The sequence below is a fragment of the Lactuca serriola genome, chromosome 5 (genome assembly GCF_051521515.1).
Source record: "Lactuca serriola cultivar US96UC23 chromosome 5, Lser_US96UC23_V15, whole genome shotgun sequence".
Classification (NCBI taxonomy): Eukaryota; Viridiplantae; Streptophyta; class Magnoliopsida; order Asterales; family Asteraceae; genus Lactuca; species Lactuca serriola.
This window is the reverse complement of record NC_136412.1, coordinates 355,938,461-355,954,709: the sequence shown is the minus strand read 5'-3', so window position 1 is coordinate 355,954,709 and position 16,249 is coordinate 355,938,461. Positions and strand designations below refer to the sequence as shown.

Below are 16,249 nucleotides of genomic sequence, written 5' to 3'. Positions count from 1 at the left end.
GGCGATAACAAGATGGCAGGAGAGGGTCTTGTTCGTTAAACGAAGGTCAATGCCTAAATGGAGATGAGATAAACAATGATATAAGGAAACAATGAGAGTCACGAAGACCCCTAATTTGATCTTTTTGGTGACAACATACATCAAACACTACATAAGTCAAAAAATTATAAAAACAAAAAATCAAATGAACTGACTTCTATAAACTTTTTGGATTACTAATATTGAGTTTGACCAAAGTAGTTGAATACTTGAATGTATGAGTTTAGCTTGGCTCAAGCTCACATAGACTTCAACCTACCACATTTTTTATACAATAAAACTTAGGTCATGTTTATTTTTTTATTTTTTGATTTTTTTCACAGCTTATGACTATACATAGACATACATACATAAAAAAAACCTTTTGTTATTTTCAACAAAGCAAAAGACACAAAGCATATTAATGTCATATTTTTGGCTGAATATGTATAAATAGCCTTTAAAGTTGGAAATATTTATAATATTCAACTTTTAAAGTGTCTTTTTTTTTCAATTTGTCTTTTATTGTTTATTTTTGAAATGTTTCTTATTATTAGCTGATTTTATTTAAATTTTGAATATGGTTCTTTTTGATTTTTAGAATATGATGATTTCAAGGATTATAATAGTGGTTGTAATGTTGACAGATGATGTTTTAATTTGATTTGTATTCTATTTAGATAATAAAATTTAGAATTTAGTCTACAAGCTTTTAAAAACGGATAATACTCATTATACAGACTTCAGTCAATATATTATTCTGCAAACATTAAAAAATAGTGCATATATTTTACTTATTAAAAAGCAAACACAATTTTAGGTTGTGTTTGACACATCATAACTAACTTATTTTTTGAGTTTTTTTTTAAATGGTTGTGATTGATAAACCAAAAAATAACTTATAAGCTAGAGTTTTAAAAAACAATCTTTTTATGAGTATTTTTCCAAATATACCCCTTAATTAATTATATAAACACATTATTGTAAATGTCATTTTATCTATTTCAACTAGTTTTACCAAACGTTATTTTTTTATCACTTAGTTTTTTAGCTATCAGCTGATTTTTTATTTAACAACTAACTTTTTAGTTATTAATGGATTTTTTAACTAACAAGTGACTTTTAAACTCCTATGCCAAATATATAGCCTTAACAGTCTCGCCCATATGGGTCTCCTTGGGTGAAATGACAGTACATGGACTCAATTGTCATTGTTTCATAATACAAGGGCTAAAGGGATTTCCCCCCTTTAAAAAATATTAAGGAAGAAGATGAAGAAGAAAAGCAAAGGGTTTAGCAGTTTGTTTGTGAAAGGAAGAAAGTTTCAGAGAGAGAGAAAGAGAAAATTGCAGAGCGAGAAACAAACGACGAGTTGCCGTCCAGCGACAATTAGATATCGGGTGCTAGGGCACAAAAATTAAAAAGAGGACATTGTAATACGAGGATGCAGACAGATCAGCATTCTCGTTGAAGATTATAATCTCAGATCTTTTTTCATCTATTTTCTTGTTCCAAATCGAAACCCTAATTGACTTCGTCCGATCAGCTGACTTTGTGTTATTTTTTTCATCAATTTCTGTTGAAACTATTTGACGGAGGATTTTTGGGGTTATATCAGCTCGGAGATCCTCCTAAGTTAAAGGGTTGTAATCGGATCCGGTTTGCCGTTAAATTGAGCGGCTGTTTGTTTCCTTTTCCGGCGGATGAGAGGTGATTAAAACAATGAAATGGGTATCATTGCTTAAAGACTTTAAAGAAAAGGTCGGGTTGACAGCGCCTGCATCTGCTGCATCTTCTCCATCATCATCTACCTCCCTATCACCTTTCTATCCTGATAATAATAACAATGCTACTTCTTCATCACCAAATTACTTCTCGTCTTCTTCTTCAAGGTCAGGGTTCTTTTATGTTTTATGGCTTCAAAGATATTGATTATCAAATTGATTCTCGCTGATAATGTAAACAGCTGCTTTCTTTCTTTCTTTTTATTTTCTTACCATAAAATGATATCGTTTCAACTTGCCAAGAACTTGAAGTAGCAGGGCTTAAGATTTACTAAATGCAAAGGGTTTGCAGGAAGTCTTCTAATTGGAATGATCTAGGGTTTAAGAGATAGACCTGAGCTTTAAGTTGCTGAATCCTTTTATCTTGTTATTGGGATCTGAAAAGGCTGATGATATTTGCTACACAACATATAATCTGATATGTAATTTCTGGCTATAATAGTTAATCTATGTAGTATGTAGTCTATTTCCCAAAGAATAGAAAGATTCCAGCTATTCGTCACTACCTGTAGATTGAATAACTGATCACAATCCTGTGTTATTACAAGATTTTGGTAATTATAATACAAGGTTTTGGATATAGGACTGTTGTGCTTATATGTTTATGCTACTTAAATAAGGTTACTATAGTTCTCATTCTGTTGCTTCTAATTCTTCTTTGATGTAAGAGTGGTCACTCATAATAAATGAAGCTCTTTTTCATAATAAGTTACGTCTTATAAAGCAACTTTTAATGTTTCCTCTCTATAATTCTGGCTTTTGAGATCTCGGTTTTAGATCTCTTCTATAAAAGGAATAAGACTGTAAAATTTCCATTATAAGAAAGGATGAAAAGTCATGATTTACATTTATCGCCTTGTATCTCAGAGACAAATATGAACTGGAATTGGACTTCAAGAGACATTGGGAAGAGTTTCGTTCGTCATCTTCGGAGAAGGTTAGTGCACAGAATTTACTTTTTTTTTTTTTGGCTATTTGTAGACACTGTTGACCATGCTTATGAATTTTATAATGTTTATGCAGGAAAAAGAAAAGGCCTTGAATATGACAATCGATGTCTTTTGTAGATTTGTAAAGCAACATTCTAATGTAGCACAATTGATTACCATGTATGACAACCACTTCACTTGTCCTTTCATATTCTCTTTATTTTCTCTACTCCCTTTACACATGTCTATTTGTTTGCAGGTTAGTAGAGACACACATATTTTCTTTTGTGGTTGGTAGAGCATTTGTTACAGATATCGAAAAGCTTAAATTGAGTAGCAAAGCACGCCTGTTAGAGATTGAAAGTTTGATGGGCTATTTTTTGGAGGTCACAGAGGTATCCTTTCAAATCCATCTCTTTATCTCTTACATCTTTTGCTTACTCTCACTTAAATTGAGTTATCAGCCTTTTCAATATGCACTAATATTTCTGTCTCTATCTCTGTAGGATGGAATTCAGCCTGGCTCAAATCTTTTGCAGGCAGTGGAATTTCTTGTATCCGGGGTACATTCTCAACCTAATAATTTCTTTTAGTTGCATAACAATCGTTAAAATCTCTATTTTCTTTTTTGGATTTTTGGTATAAATTTTTATTTTAAATAATGGACCCACCCGTGTATGTTGTTGGCAGCCTATTGATAAACAATCTCTCCTTGATTCTGGGATCTTATGTTGTCTGATTTATATTCTCAATGCCCTTTTGGGTCCTGATGGAAGAAATACAAGGCAAAAGGTAACATCCGTTGAAGAGGAACCAGAAGCCATGGATAGCCCAGGTCCAGATCGACGCCTTGAGGTATACCATATCCATATGTGTCATCACTTTTGCAGATATCTTTTAGAGTTGTAACTCACTCTTTTGCTAATGCTTGCTTTTATCTTTGAAGGTAGAAGGCAGTGTTGTGCATATTATGAAGGCATTGGCAAGCCATCCTGCAGCTGCTCAGAGTTTAATTGAAGACAAGTCACTTCAATTACTCTTTGAGATGGTTGCCAATGGATCTTTAATTTTATTTTCAAGATATAAGGAAGGTCTTGTTCCCTTGCACAGTATTCAGCTCCATAGACATGCAATGCAGGTGACATTTCAACCTTATCACTTAGTGTAGCCATTCATATGCTGACAGATGTTATGTAAGAGGAAATTTAACTGTTCTTTATCTTACTCTGTTATCCAGATACTTGGTCTTCTTATGGCTAATGACAATGGAAGCACCACCAAGTACATAAGGAGGCATCAGCTGGTAATGATCTCATTTCTATAGTACAGCAGCCACCCTTCAAGATCATCATAGCGTATGAAAATTCTGATAAAGTTATAAATTAAATGCAGATAAAAGTACTGCTAATTGCTGTGAGGGACTTCAAGCCTGAAACTGGAGACCCTGCATATACAATGGGAATTGTGGACTTGTTGCTTGAATGCATAGAATTGTCATATAGACCTGGTCAGTTGCTTTCTCTGTTTCCTTCTTGGACATTGATTACTATTATTTATAAAAAAGTTCATTCAGCACTGAATTTAACAGTTTTATCATGGCTTCTGTAGAGGCTGGTGATATCAGACTGAGGGAGGATGTTCGTAATGCTCATGGATACCAATACCTTGTTCAGTTTGCATTAGTTCTTTCAAAAGTTCAGGACTTTGAACACATTTCTTCTTCAGAAGGGTTAACGAGAACTAGTGACTCAGAAATGCAAGATGTAAAGGGAAGAGGTGACACCTCATCAGAAGGCCTCTCACCCACTCTGTCTAGATTGCTTGATGTTCTTGTCAATCTAGCTCAAACAGGTCCACCTGACACAGCGTTGACCGGGTCAAAGGGTAATCGCAGTAAACAAACATCGTCTTCTGATCGGTTTCCAGATGATGGGTGGGAAAAGGACAATTATAAAGTCAAAGATATTGATGCCATACAAGTGTTACAAGACATTTTTCTCAAAGCAGATAGTAGGGAGCTTCAGGCTGAAGTGCTCAACAGAATGTTTAAGATTTTCTCAAGTCATCTTGAGAACTACATGCTGTGTCAGCAGTTACGAACAGTGCCCTTGTTGATCCTGAACATGGGTGGCTTCCCTCCTTCTTTACAAGAAATCATCCTTAAGATTCTTGAATATGCAGTGACTGTTGTTAACTGCATACCTGAACAAGAACTGCTAGCACTTTGCTGTTTATTGCAACAACACATATCATCCGAATTGAAGCACACAATCCTATCATTCTTTATAAAGCTATTATCCTTTGATCAACAGTACAAAAGGGTATTGCGAGAAGTTGGTGTGCTGGAAGTTTTATTAGATGATCTGAAACAGCACAAGTTTCTATTGGGTCCAGAGCAACACAATGGTAACACTGATGACCTGGAAAAAAAGTCAAACTCCAGCAGCTTCAAGAAACATTTACACAGTAAAGACACGATTATTTCATCTCCAAGATTATTGGGTTCTAGTTCTGGAAAGCTCTCACTTTTTGAAGCAGAAGGCACAATCTCAGCTTCTTGGAATTGTTTGTTCTATTTACTGAAGAAAGCAGAACAGAATCAAGTAACATTCCGGGCTGCTAATGGTGTAACTACTGCTCTACCATTTTTGGTGTCTGATATCCATCGTCCAGGTGTCCTTCGTGTCATATCATGTTTAATCATTGAAGATTCTTCACAGGTAGGCTAAATCTAAATCTAATCTTTGCATACTTTTCCAACCTTTAATCTTTTGTTAAGTTTCTTATTGACCAAAAGTTGTATATTGATTAGGTTCATTCAGAGGAACTGAGCATGCTGGTTGAAGTATCAAAGAGTGGGATGGTTACCAGTTCTTTAGGATCTCAATATCGCCTTCAATATGATGCAAAATGTGATGTTTTTGGAGCTTTATGGAGGGTTTTAGGAGCTAACAGTTCTGCTCAGAGAGTATTTGGTGAAGCCACTGGGTTTTCTCTTCTTCTAACAACACTTCATAGTTTCCAGGGAGATAAAGGGCTGATTGAGCCATCTCTTCTACCAGTTTGCATGAAAGTTTTCACATATTTATTGCGTGTAACAACAGCTGGTGTGTGCAATAATGCTGTCAACAGGGAAAAGTTAAATACAATTATATCTTCACACACTTTCTATGATCTTTTATCCGAGTCTGGCTTGATTTGTGTGGAGTGTGAAAGACAAGTAATTCAATTACTCCTTGAACTTGCACTTGAGATTATACTCCCGCCATTTTCAACACCAGAAACTGCCACATCATCAAATGCTCTTGCAAGTTCTTCTGCTGCTTTTTCTGTCATTACTCAATCAGGCTTGTTTCTTCCTGATAAAGAGCGGATATATAATGCTGGTGCTTTGAAGGTCCTCATTCGTTCATTGTTGCTCTTTACTCCAAAATTACAGCTGGAGTTGCTGAAACTTATCGAAGAGCTTGCTTCAGCTGGACCTTTTAATCAAGAAAACCTAACATCTGCTGGTAAGTAATTAACTCTCTACATGTTTTAGAAGCTGTTAGAAGAAGCAATCCGCATCTTATCTTTGCATTGTGTTTTTTTTTCAGGTTGTGTGGAGCTTCTTTTGGAGACAATATATCCTTTCCTTTCGGGTTCATCCTCTCTACTTTCCCATGCTTTAAAGATTATTGAAGTACTCGGGGCTTACAGGTTATCAACAGCAGAACTTAGAATGATTATCAGATGTCTTCTGCAAATGAGACAGAGGAATCCTGGTCATATTCTTGTTGATATGATGGAAAGAATAGTTGTGATGCAAGATACGGCTTCAGAAAACGTTCCCCTTGCACCATTTATAGAAATGGACATGAGAAAGATCGGATATGCATCGATTCACGTGTCATTAGGAGAAAGATCATGGCCTCCTGCTGCAGGCTATTCATTCGTGTGTTGGTTTCAACATCACAATTTCCTGAAATCAAATTCAAAAGATGTTGAATCTTCCAATACCGTATTTTCCAAAAGGAATACAAGTACCACGGGCCCACAAGTTCTACGGTTGTTCTCAGTTGGTGCAACAGATGGTGGTGATACATTTTATGCAGAGATCTGTCTTCAAGAAGATGGAATATTAACCCTTGCAACCAGCAATTCATCTTCATTGTCTTTTTCAGGGTTAGATGTTAATGAAGACCAATGGCATCACCTTGCAGTGGTACACAGCAAACCAAATGCTTTGGCTGGACTATTTCAAGCCAGTGTTGCATACGTGTATCTTAATGGGAAGCTTAGACACACAGGGAGACTAGGGTATTCCCTCTCTCCTGCTGGTAAGTCCCTACAGGTAACAATTGGGACACCTCTAACCTTCTCAAGGGTCAGTGATTTGTCATGGAAGCTACGATCTTGCTATCTGTTTGAAGAAGTATTGACACCTGGTTCCATATATTTTATGTATATTTTGGGCCGAGGGTACAGGGGACTTTTTCAAGACACAAATCTTCTTCAGTTTGTCCCTAGCCAGGCTTGTCGTGGGGGTAGTATGGCCATTTTAGACTCTTTGGAAACCGATTTGGCATTGGTTTCCAACATTCAGAGGCCTGAGAGTGCTGCAAATAAGCAAGGAAGTTCTAAGACAGATCGTAGTGGAATGGTTTGGGATTTTGAAAGATTAGGGAACCTCGCGCTTCAGCTCTCTGGAAGGAAACTCATATTTGCATTTGATGGAACATCAACAGAAGCCTTTCCAGCTTCCGGAACTTTGTCAATGCTCAATTTAGTTGATCCCCTGTCAGCAGCTGCTTCTCCTATTGGAGGTCAACTTCTTTTTAACATGCATATTATTTATTTATTATACACCTTCGGGGCTGTTTCTTTTCTGAACTAGAATTTTTTTTTTTTAATTTTCCATCAGGCATACCACGGTTTGGACGTCTTCATGGTGATGTTTATGTCTGTAAGCATTGTGTAATTGGTGAAACTGTGCGTCCCATTGGTGGAATATCTGTTGTGTTAGCTCTTGTTGAAGTAGCAGAAACCAGTGACATGCTGCAAATGGCATTGACTCTCCTTGCTTGTGCACTTAATCAAAATCCACAAAATGTTAGAGACATGCAAGCATGTAGAGGGTATCACTTGCTAGCTCTCTTTTTACATTCCAGAATGTCTCTGTTTGACATGCGATCACTCGAGATCTTTTTCCAAATTGCTGCTTGTGAGGCTTCTTTTCCTGAACCCAAAAAGTTGGAAGAAACTCAGCATAATCTGTCACCTTCAGTCACCCTGAATGAATTTGATGACCTAAACCTGTCATCATCGAAGTTCCGTGATGAAATTTCTTCAGCTAGTTCTCATGAGGATATGGATGATTTTTCTTTACAAAAAGATAGTTTCAGTCGTATGTCTGAACTCGATGATAATGATATCCCTCCCGAAACATCAAATTGCATAGTTCTTTCAAATGCAGATATGGTTGAACACGTGTTACTTGACTGGACTGTATGGGTAGCAGCTGAGGTTCCAATACAGATTTCTCTTCTTGGATTTCTTGAAAATCTTGTTTCTATGCATTGGTACAGGAATCATAATCTCACCATTTTGCGTAGAATAAACCTTGTTCAACATCTCCTTGTAACTCTCCAAAGAGGTGATGTTGAGGTTCCTGTACTCGAAAAACTGGTTGTCCTTTTAGGAGTTATCTTGGAGGACGGATTCGTCATTTCTGAACTGGAACACGTTGTAAGGTTTGTGATCATGACTTTTGACCCCCCTGAACTGTCATCCCGGAATGAGATATCAAGAGAAGCAATGGGGAAGCATATTATTGTTAGAAACATGCTGCTTGAGATGTTAATCGATCTCTTGGTCACAATCTCATCAGAAGAGCTTCTTGAACAATGGCATAAGATCGTGTCTTCAAAGTTGGTGACTTATTTTCTTGATGAAGCTGTTCATCCCACCAGTATGAAATGGGTCATGACTCTTCTTGGTGTGTGTCTCACCTCTTCACCTACTTTCGCTCTCAAATTCAGAACAAGTGGAGGGTATCAAGGTCTAATGAGGGTGCTCCCTAGTTTCTATGATTCCCCTGATATATATTACGTCTTGTTTTGTCTGATATTCGGGAAGCCAGTGTATCCAAGATTACCTGAAGTTCGCATGCTGGACTTTCATGCCCTTATGCCGAGTGATGGAAGTAATGTACAACTAAACTTCTTAGAGCTTTTGGATTCTGTAATTGCAATGGCGAAATCGACATTTGACAGGTTGTCTGCCCAGACAATGCTGGCGTATGGAAGTGGGAATCTGAATCAGGTTGGTGGTGGGCTTGTTGCAGACCTTGTGGAAGGAAATGCAGAAATGACTGGAGAGCTTCAGGGTGAAGCTCTGATGCATAAAACTTATGCAGCACGTCTTATGGGTGGAGAAGCTTCTGCTCCTGCTGCTACAGCATCTGTTCTTAGATTCATGGTGGATTTAGCCAAAATGTGTCCTGCTTTTTCTGCTGTATGTAGACGAGCCGAATTCATTGAGAGCTGTGTGGATCTTTATTTCTCCTGTGTCAGGTCATATACTTTTTTTCTCCTTCCTGTTTCTCTAGTAAAGATTTTTTTTTCTTAGTCTGCTAATTTTTTTATTTTTTATTTTTGGTTTTTTAGGGCTGCTCATGGTGTGATGATGGCGAAGGAGATGTCGATAAAGGCAGAAGAGAAAAACATAAATGATGTTGAAGAGGCGGAAGGCTCTGTTAAGACTTCCATCAGCATGAGAAGCTTCCCTCCAGTGAGTGCAAGCTCTGAAGATGTTCCTGCTGTCGCAGACAATATGGATGGAATTGGAAATAAAACAGAGCCGATCATGACTTTGGAATCACAGATTCCGAGTTCAGATTCCGAACCAGTTGATCAGCCATCTGTTATCGACAGCAAGCAGTTCAATTTCCATGATCTGAAAATCACTCCAGTCTCTGTTCACCCAACTGGTTCACCAGGCTCACCATCTTTAAGCATATACGATTCTCCAATCTTATCTGAAAGATCCACTTCCAGGTTTCAGTCACTCAACTCTCCATCACAGGTTCTTGGTTTGCCATCTTGGCTTGGAAGCTCCAATGACTTAAAATCTCAATATCAACCACTCGCCTCTCCTTCCATGGACTCCTCCTCTTTATCCCTCACTGAATTCGATTCAACTCCAGACTTTAGATGGTCCCCACAAATCCCAAACATTTCAAATACAATTTTCACAGTCCATCCGAAGCTGCTTCTTGATGTGGATGATTCCGGTTATGGTGGTGGCCCGTGTTCTGTTGGAGCAACCGCTGTGCTAGACTTCATTTCAGAAGTTCTTGCTGATTTTGTAACTGAGAACATAAAAGCGACACCTGTTATCGAAAGCATTCTGGAAACTGTTCCTTTATATGTTGATGCAGAAACCGTTTTGGTATTCCAAGGGTTATGCCTCACAAGACTCATGAACTTTCTAGAAAGACGCCTCTTACGTGATGATGAAGAAGACGAGAAAAAACTCGATAAAAACCGATGGTCATTGAATCTAGACGCGTTATGTTACATGATAGTTGACCGTGTATACATGGGTGCTTTCCCTCAGCCTGCTGCTGTATTGAAAACACTTGAGTTCCTGTTGTCCATGTTACAGCTGGCAAATAAAGATGGCAGAGTCGAACAAGCACCTCCGGTTGGAAAAGGGATTTTATCCATCACAAGAGGAACAAAACAACTCGATGCATACGTACACTCGGTTTTCAAAAACATAAACCGAATCACCATGTACTGTTTCCTTCCTTCTTTCTTGATATCAGTTGGAGAAGATGAGTTTCTTTCAAGACTCGGTTTGCAGATCGAACCCAAGAAAAGGTTGGTCCCACATGTGTCAGAAGAAGATGGGGTGATAGATATATGCACGGTTCTACAGTTGCTCATTGCTCATAGCAGAATCATCTTTTGCCCTAGTAATCTTGACACCGATCTAATCTGCTGTCTTTGTATAAACCTGATCTCGCTTCTACATGATCAAAGACCTAATGCACAGAGCTTAGCAGTGGACATCCTGAAACATCTTCTTGTTCACAGAAGAGCTGCACTTGAGGATCTTCTAGTCTCCAAACCTAATCAAGGACCTGTTTTGGATATATTACATGGTGGGTTTGATTTGCTACTTACTGGAAGCCTGTCTATCTTCTTTGACTGGCTTCATATGTCTGAACTGATTGTTAATAAAACCTTGGAACAATGTGCTGCAATCATGTGGGTTCAGTATGTTGCTGGATCGGTTAAGTTCCCGGGTGTTCGGATCAAAGGTATGGATGGGAGACGAAAGAAAGAGATTGGTAGAAAGTCAAGGGATTCAATGAAATTGGACCAAAGACATTGGGAGCAAGTCAATGAAAGGAGAATTGCTCTTGAACTGGTTCGTGATGCAATGTCTACTGAACTTAGAGTTGTTCGACAAGATAAATATGGATGGGTGCTCCATGCTGAAAGTGAGTGGCAAACACATCTGCAACAGCTCATACATGAACAAGGGATATTCTCAATGCCCAAATCCTTTTCAAGCCAAGAACTCGAATGGCAGCTTTGCCCCATTGAAGGCCCGTATAGAATGCGCAAGAAATTGGAACGTTGCAAGCTGAAATATGATACTGTGCAAAGCATTTTAAACGGGAAGTTTGAATTTGAAGAGCCTTCTAAAGAGATGACCGGAAACGACATTGGCGATTTCGATTCCGATTCTGGTCCTTTCTCTAATCTTTTATTGAACGATGGAAAACAGGAATCTTGTAGTGACGAAATGTATGAAGATTCTGTTTTTAAGGAATCGGAAGGTGGGAAAGACGAGAATCCGATTAGGGTTGGCTGGAATAACGATCAGGATAGTAGCATTAATGATGATAGTCTTCATTCTGCTGCTGAATTTAGCATGAAGTCCAGCTCAGCAACCGTACCGTTGTCAGAGAGCATTCAAGAAAAATCGGTTGTGAGTTCTCCTAAGAAGTCTGCTTCAATGAGATTTGATGAGGTTAAAGGAACGGAAGATAAAGTGGATAAAGAATCGAGCAACAACGGGGAGTATTTAATCCGGCCTTATCTTGAACACACAGAAAAAATAAAATTCAGATACAATTGTGAAAGAGTTGTGGGTCTTGATAAACATGATGGGATCTTTCTTATCGGGGAGCTTTGTTTGTATGTGATAGAGAATTTCTACATCGATAAGTCAGGTTGCATCTGTGAGAAAGAATGTGAAGATGAGCTTTCGGTTATTGATCAGGCTTTAGGTGTAACAAAGGATTTCTCTGTTAGTATGGACTCCCAGTCAAAGCTGACTTCTTCATGGGCTGTTAAAGCACATACTGGGGGTAGGGCATGGGCCTACAATGGTGGAGCATGGGGGAAGGAGAAAGTGACAAACAGTGGGAATGTGCCTCATTTGTGGCGAATGTGGAAGCTTAACAGTGTTCATGAAATCTTGAAACGCGATTACCAGCTTCGTCCTGTTGCTGTTGAGATATTCAGCATGGATGGATGTAATGATCTTCTGGTTTTTCATAAAAAGGAAAGGGAAGAAGTTTATAAAAACTTGTCTGCCATGAATCTTCCCAGGAACAGCATGTAAGTTTTTTATTTTTTTTTTATTTTTTTTTATCTCATCATCTTTTTTACAATCATTGATAACATTTGTTTTACTTGATAGGTTGGACACAACGATATCAGGAGTAGCAAAACAAGAAAGTGCTTTCAAGATTATGGCAAAATCTTTCTGCAAGAGATGGCAGAATGGAGAAATTAGTAATTTCCAGTACTTGATGCATCTCAACACACTCGCGGGTCGTGGGTACAGTGATCTTACCCAGTATCCTGTCTTCCCTTGGGTTCTATCGGATTATGAAAGCGAAAATCTTGACCTAACTGATGAAAAATCATTCCGGAAACTTGACAAACCCATGGGATGTCAAACAGAAGAGGGAGAAGATGAATTCAAGAAAAGGTTGGATTTTTTTTCTACTTTATATTCATCAATTTTTTTCGGGTAATTGGGTTTATCAATGAATTTGTAATCTTTTTGTCAGATATGAAAGCTGGGATGATCCAGAAATCCCGAAATTCCATTATGGATCTCATTATTCAAGTGCTGGGATTGTTCTTTTCTATCTTTTACGGTTGCCACCATTCAGCACAGAGAATCAAAAGCTGCAGGGGGGTCAGTTTGACCATGCTGACCGTCTTTTCAACAGTGTAAAGGATACATGGTCAAGTGCAGCTGGAAGAGGCAACACTTCAGATGTAAAAGAACTTATCCCTGAATTCTTTTACATGCCAGAGTTTCTTGAAAACAGATTTGATCTTGACCTCGGAGAAAAACAATCTGGAGAAAAGGTCCGTCTCCTTCTCCAATTTTATATATATTTCCAAATCCCAAAAATCTTTCGCATAATTTGATCTTCTTTTTTTAGGTTGGAGATGTTGTGTTGCCTCCTTGGGCCAAAGGTAGTGCTCGAGAGTTCATCAGAAAGCATAGAGAAGCTCTCGAATCTGATTACGTTTCAGAGAATCTACATCACTGGATTGACCTTATCTTTGGTTATAAACAACGAGGAAAGGTCAGTAGTAATTTTTACCCCAAATATCAATTATCAACATTTTTCTGTTTCCTAAATTGCCCTTCTGTTTTGTCAGGCGGCTGAGGAAGCGGTGAATGTATTCTACCATTACACGTACGAAGGAAGCGTCGACATCGACGCGGTCACAGAACCCGCAATGAAAGCCTCCATTTTAGCACAAATCAACCACTTCGGCCAAACACCAAAACAAATCTTCCAACGGGCCCACGTGAAAAGGAAAAAAGACCGAAAACCCCCTATCAACCCTCTCAAACACTCCAACTACCTGGTCCCACACGAAATCCGTAAATCCGCATCCTCCATAGCCCAAATCGTGACCTCCAACGACAAAATCCTCATGGTGGGCCCCAACAACCTCTTGAAACCAAGAACATACGCCAACTATGTCGCGTGGGGGTTCCCGGACCGCAGTCTAAGATACATAAGCTACGACCAAGACAAGCTTCTTTCAACCCACGAAAACCTCCACGGCGGGAACCAGATCCGGTGCGCGAGCGCTAGCCATGACGGTCAGGTCCTCGTCACCGGCGCAGACGACGGTCTCGTCTCCGTTTGGCGCGTCGGGACCCACCCCGGGTTCCGCGCACCGCGAAGCTTACACCTCGAAAAATCTCTCTCCGCTCATACAGACAAAATCACGTGTCTCCACATCTGCCAACCTTACATGGTGATCTTAAGCGGTTCAGACGATTGTTCAGTCATCATATGGGATTTAAGCTCGTTGGTTTTCATCCGCCAGCTTCCGGAATTCTCCTCCCCGGTTTCCGCCATTTACATGAACGAATTAACCGGCGACATCGTGACCGCCGCCGGAATCATGCTGGCGGTGTGGAGCGTGAACGGCGACTGTCTCGCGGTGGTGAACACTTCGCAGCTCCCATCCGATTTCATCGTGTCGGTCACGACGTGTACGTTTTCCGATTGGCAGGAGACGAATTGGTTCGTGTCGGGGCATCAGAGTGGTGCTGTGAAAGTGTGGCAAATGGTTCATAACTCGAGTGAGGTTTTCGAGACGCCACACAGTAAACATTTTGCTACGAATTTGTCGTTTGGGTTTGGGCTTGAGAAGGTGCCTGAGTATACTTTGGTTTTGAGGAAGGTTTTGAGAGGGCATAAACATTCGGTCACTGCTCTTCATCTGACCGGGGACTTGAAGCAGCTTTTGAGCGGTGATTCGGGCGGGCATTTGATTTCGTGGACGTTGCCCGATGAAAGCTTGAGGAATTCTATCAGAAGGGGGTGAGATTTGGGTTTTTTTTAGGTAAATTGTAATCATGTTTATTTAGAAAGGAAAGAAAAAAAAAAGGAACCTAAATGAGATTTGGTTCGACATCAGTCCACCTAACACGAAAGGGCTGACACTAAGACTTTGGGAGAGTGATGGTAAGTAATATTATGGTTTTGGTGGCCGGAATTGTTTTTTGTGTTTTTATGAAAGCTGGGAGGGAATGTGGGGACTATTTGTGTACATAGAAGAAGAATGGATGGATGGATGTTATATTTGGATATTTGTATAGAGTTGTGAAACAAACAGTAAGTAAAGGGGAGGAACTGTAACTGTAGTGCACTGTTACCCCCTATTTTGGTCTGGGGTTTTTACGGGGTTCGGTTCTGTTGTGTTTTTAATTCTCTCATTTTTTGTTCCATTTGTAAGAATATGAATATGCATTCACACAAATATGATTTCTTATAGTAGTCAAATTTAAGATTTGAGTTGAGGCCCCTTTTTATTATAACTCCTCTACGTTTGGTCTTTTTAAATATTTACTTCGCTATTTGGGTCACGTACTTTCAATAGGCCGATATATTTATTCTTTGGGTCCTCGTTTCTTGGCATATTGGATCTCATAAAGGAACTGTGGAAGCCATGACAACATGCTAGTGATAAATATAAATGAACAAATTCTATGATATTAGATGTCATACTGCATATGGACGCCAATGATATAATGAGAACCAAAAAAATTGTTTACCGGTTTGTTAAAAAAAAGAAAATTTAATATTATTGATTGTTATTTTATAATGTTATCCCTTATTGATTGTCGATTACTTTACCAATTACCATGTAAAAATGAACATGGGACACAATGGATCGGGTCAATATACACCATCATGATCAACACAGACCTGTCAAATTGGTCCAAAAAGTCTAATCTAGTCTAATATGCATAAAGGGTTGTATATAAGAATTGCTTAGACATTATTATCACATGGTCACAATATTTTCGATAGTCACTATATTTTATTTATTTATTATTTTCATACCGGAATGATGTAACCAAATATACGTCTGTATGCGACGCCATCAAAGAATATCACCTCAACTAACAACCGGTTAAGCGATTAAGTGGTCAAGATTGAAAAAAAACAGTGTCAAAATATAATTATTTTTATGCAATTTATTCTATAAATAATGACAATTTTTTATAAATAATATATTTTTAGTTGATTTAAATGTTAATTGCAATACCGTCACTAAGTACATTTGAAATTTTAATTTTAACATTGTGTTTTAAATGTTAATTTTCTTAAATATACCATTACATTTATAATTTATTGCAATGTCAATCAATTGACTAGTTTTCCCTGTTCTTTCGGAAATCAAGTGCCACATAATCGGTTGTTGCCACATGAACTATTATTTACCCATGTCAAGTGTATGTCCCACTAAGTGTATCTACTAAACTAAGTTCTAAACTTTGCTTGCCTTAATTTCTCGACACCCTTGACAATCGGTGCACACAAACCCCACAATCGAAATGGGACATGGCTGGACCAACACCATCAGATGAAACACACGTGGATCCAAGGTAAGAGCTATTGATTTCACTGTTGCTATCTTTCTTTCCGTCCACAAGCTTCAATCTTCACTTCTATCTTTTCTTGGA

The 16,249-nt window shown here is 38.6% G+C and overlaps 1 protein-coding gene across 1 annotated transcript; it reads left to right on the top strand.

The window, feature by feature from the left end:
* The first annotated feature begins 1,306 nt into the window (after nt 1–1,306).
* LOC145055613 (protein SPIRRIG-like) lies at nt 1,307–15,074 on the top strand. The gene is made up of 18 exons (XM_079003965.1): nt 1,307–1,910; nt 2,670–2,739; nt 2,826–2,911; nt 2,991–3,126; nt 3,238–3,294; nt 3,422–3,586; nt 3,678–3,869; nt 3,969–4,034; nt 4,124–4,238; nt 4,340–5,451; nt 5,544–6,243; nt 6,328–7,536; nt 7,635–9,285; nt 9,379–12,351; nt 12,434–12,727; nt 12,810–13,116; nt 13,194–13,340; nt 13,417–15,074. The coding sequence occupies exons 1-18, from the start codon at nt 1,741–1,743 to the stop codon at nt 14,602–14,604; spliced, it is 10,638 nt and encodes a 3,545-aa protein (XP_078860091.1). The 5' UTR covers nt 1,307–1,740; the 3' UTR covers nt 14,605–15,074.
* Nucleotides 15,075–16,249: the final 1,175 nt, after the last annotated feature.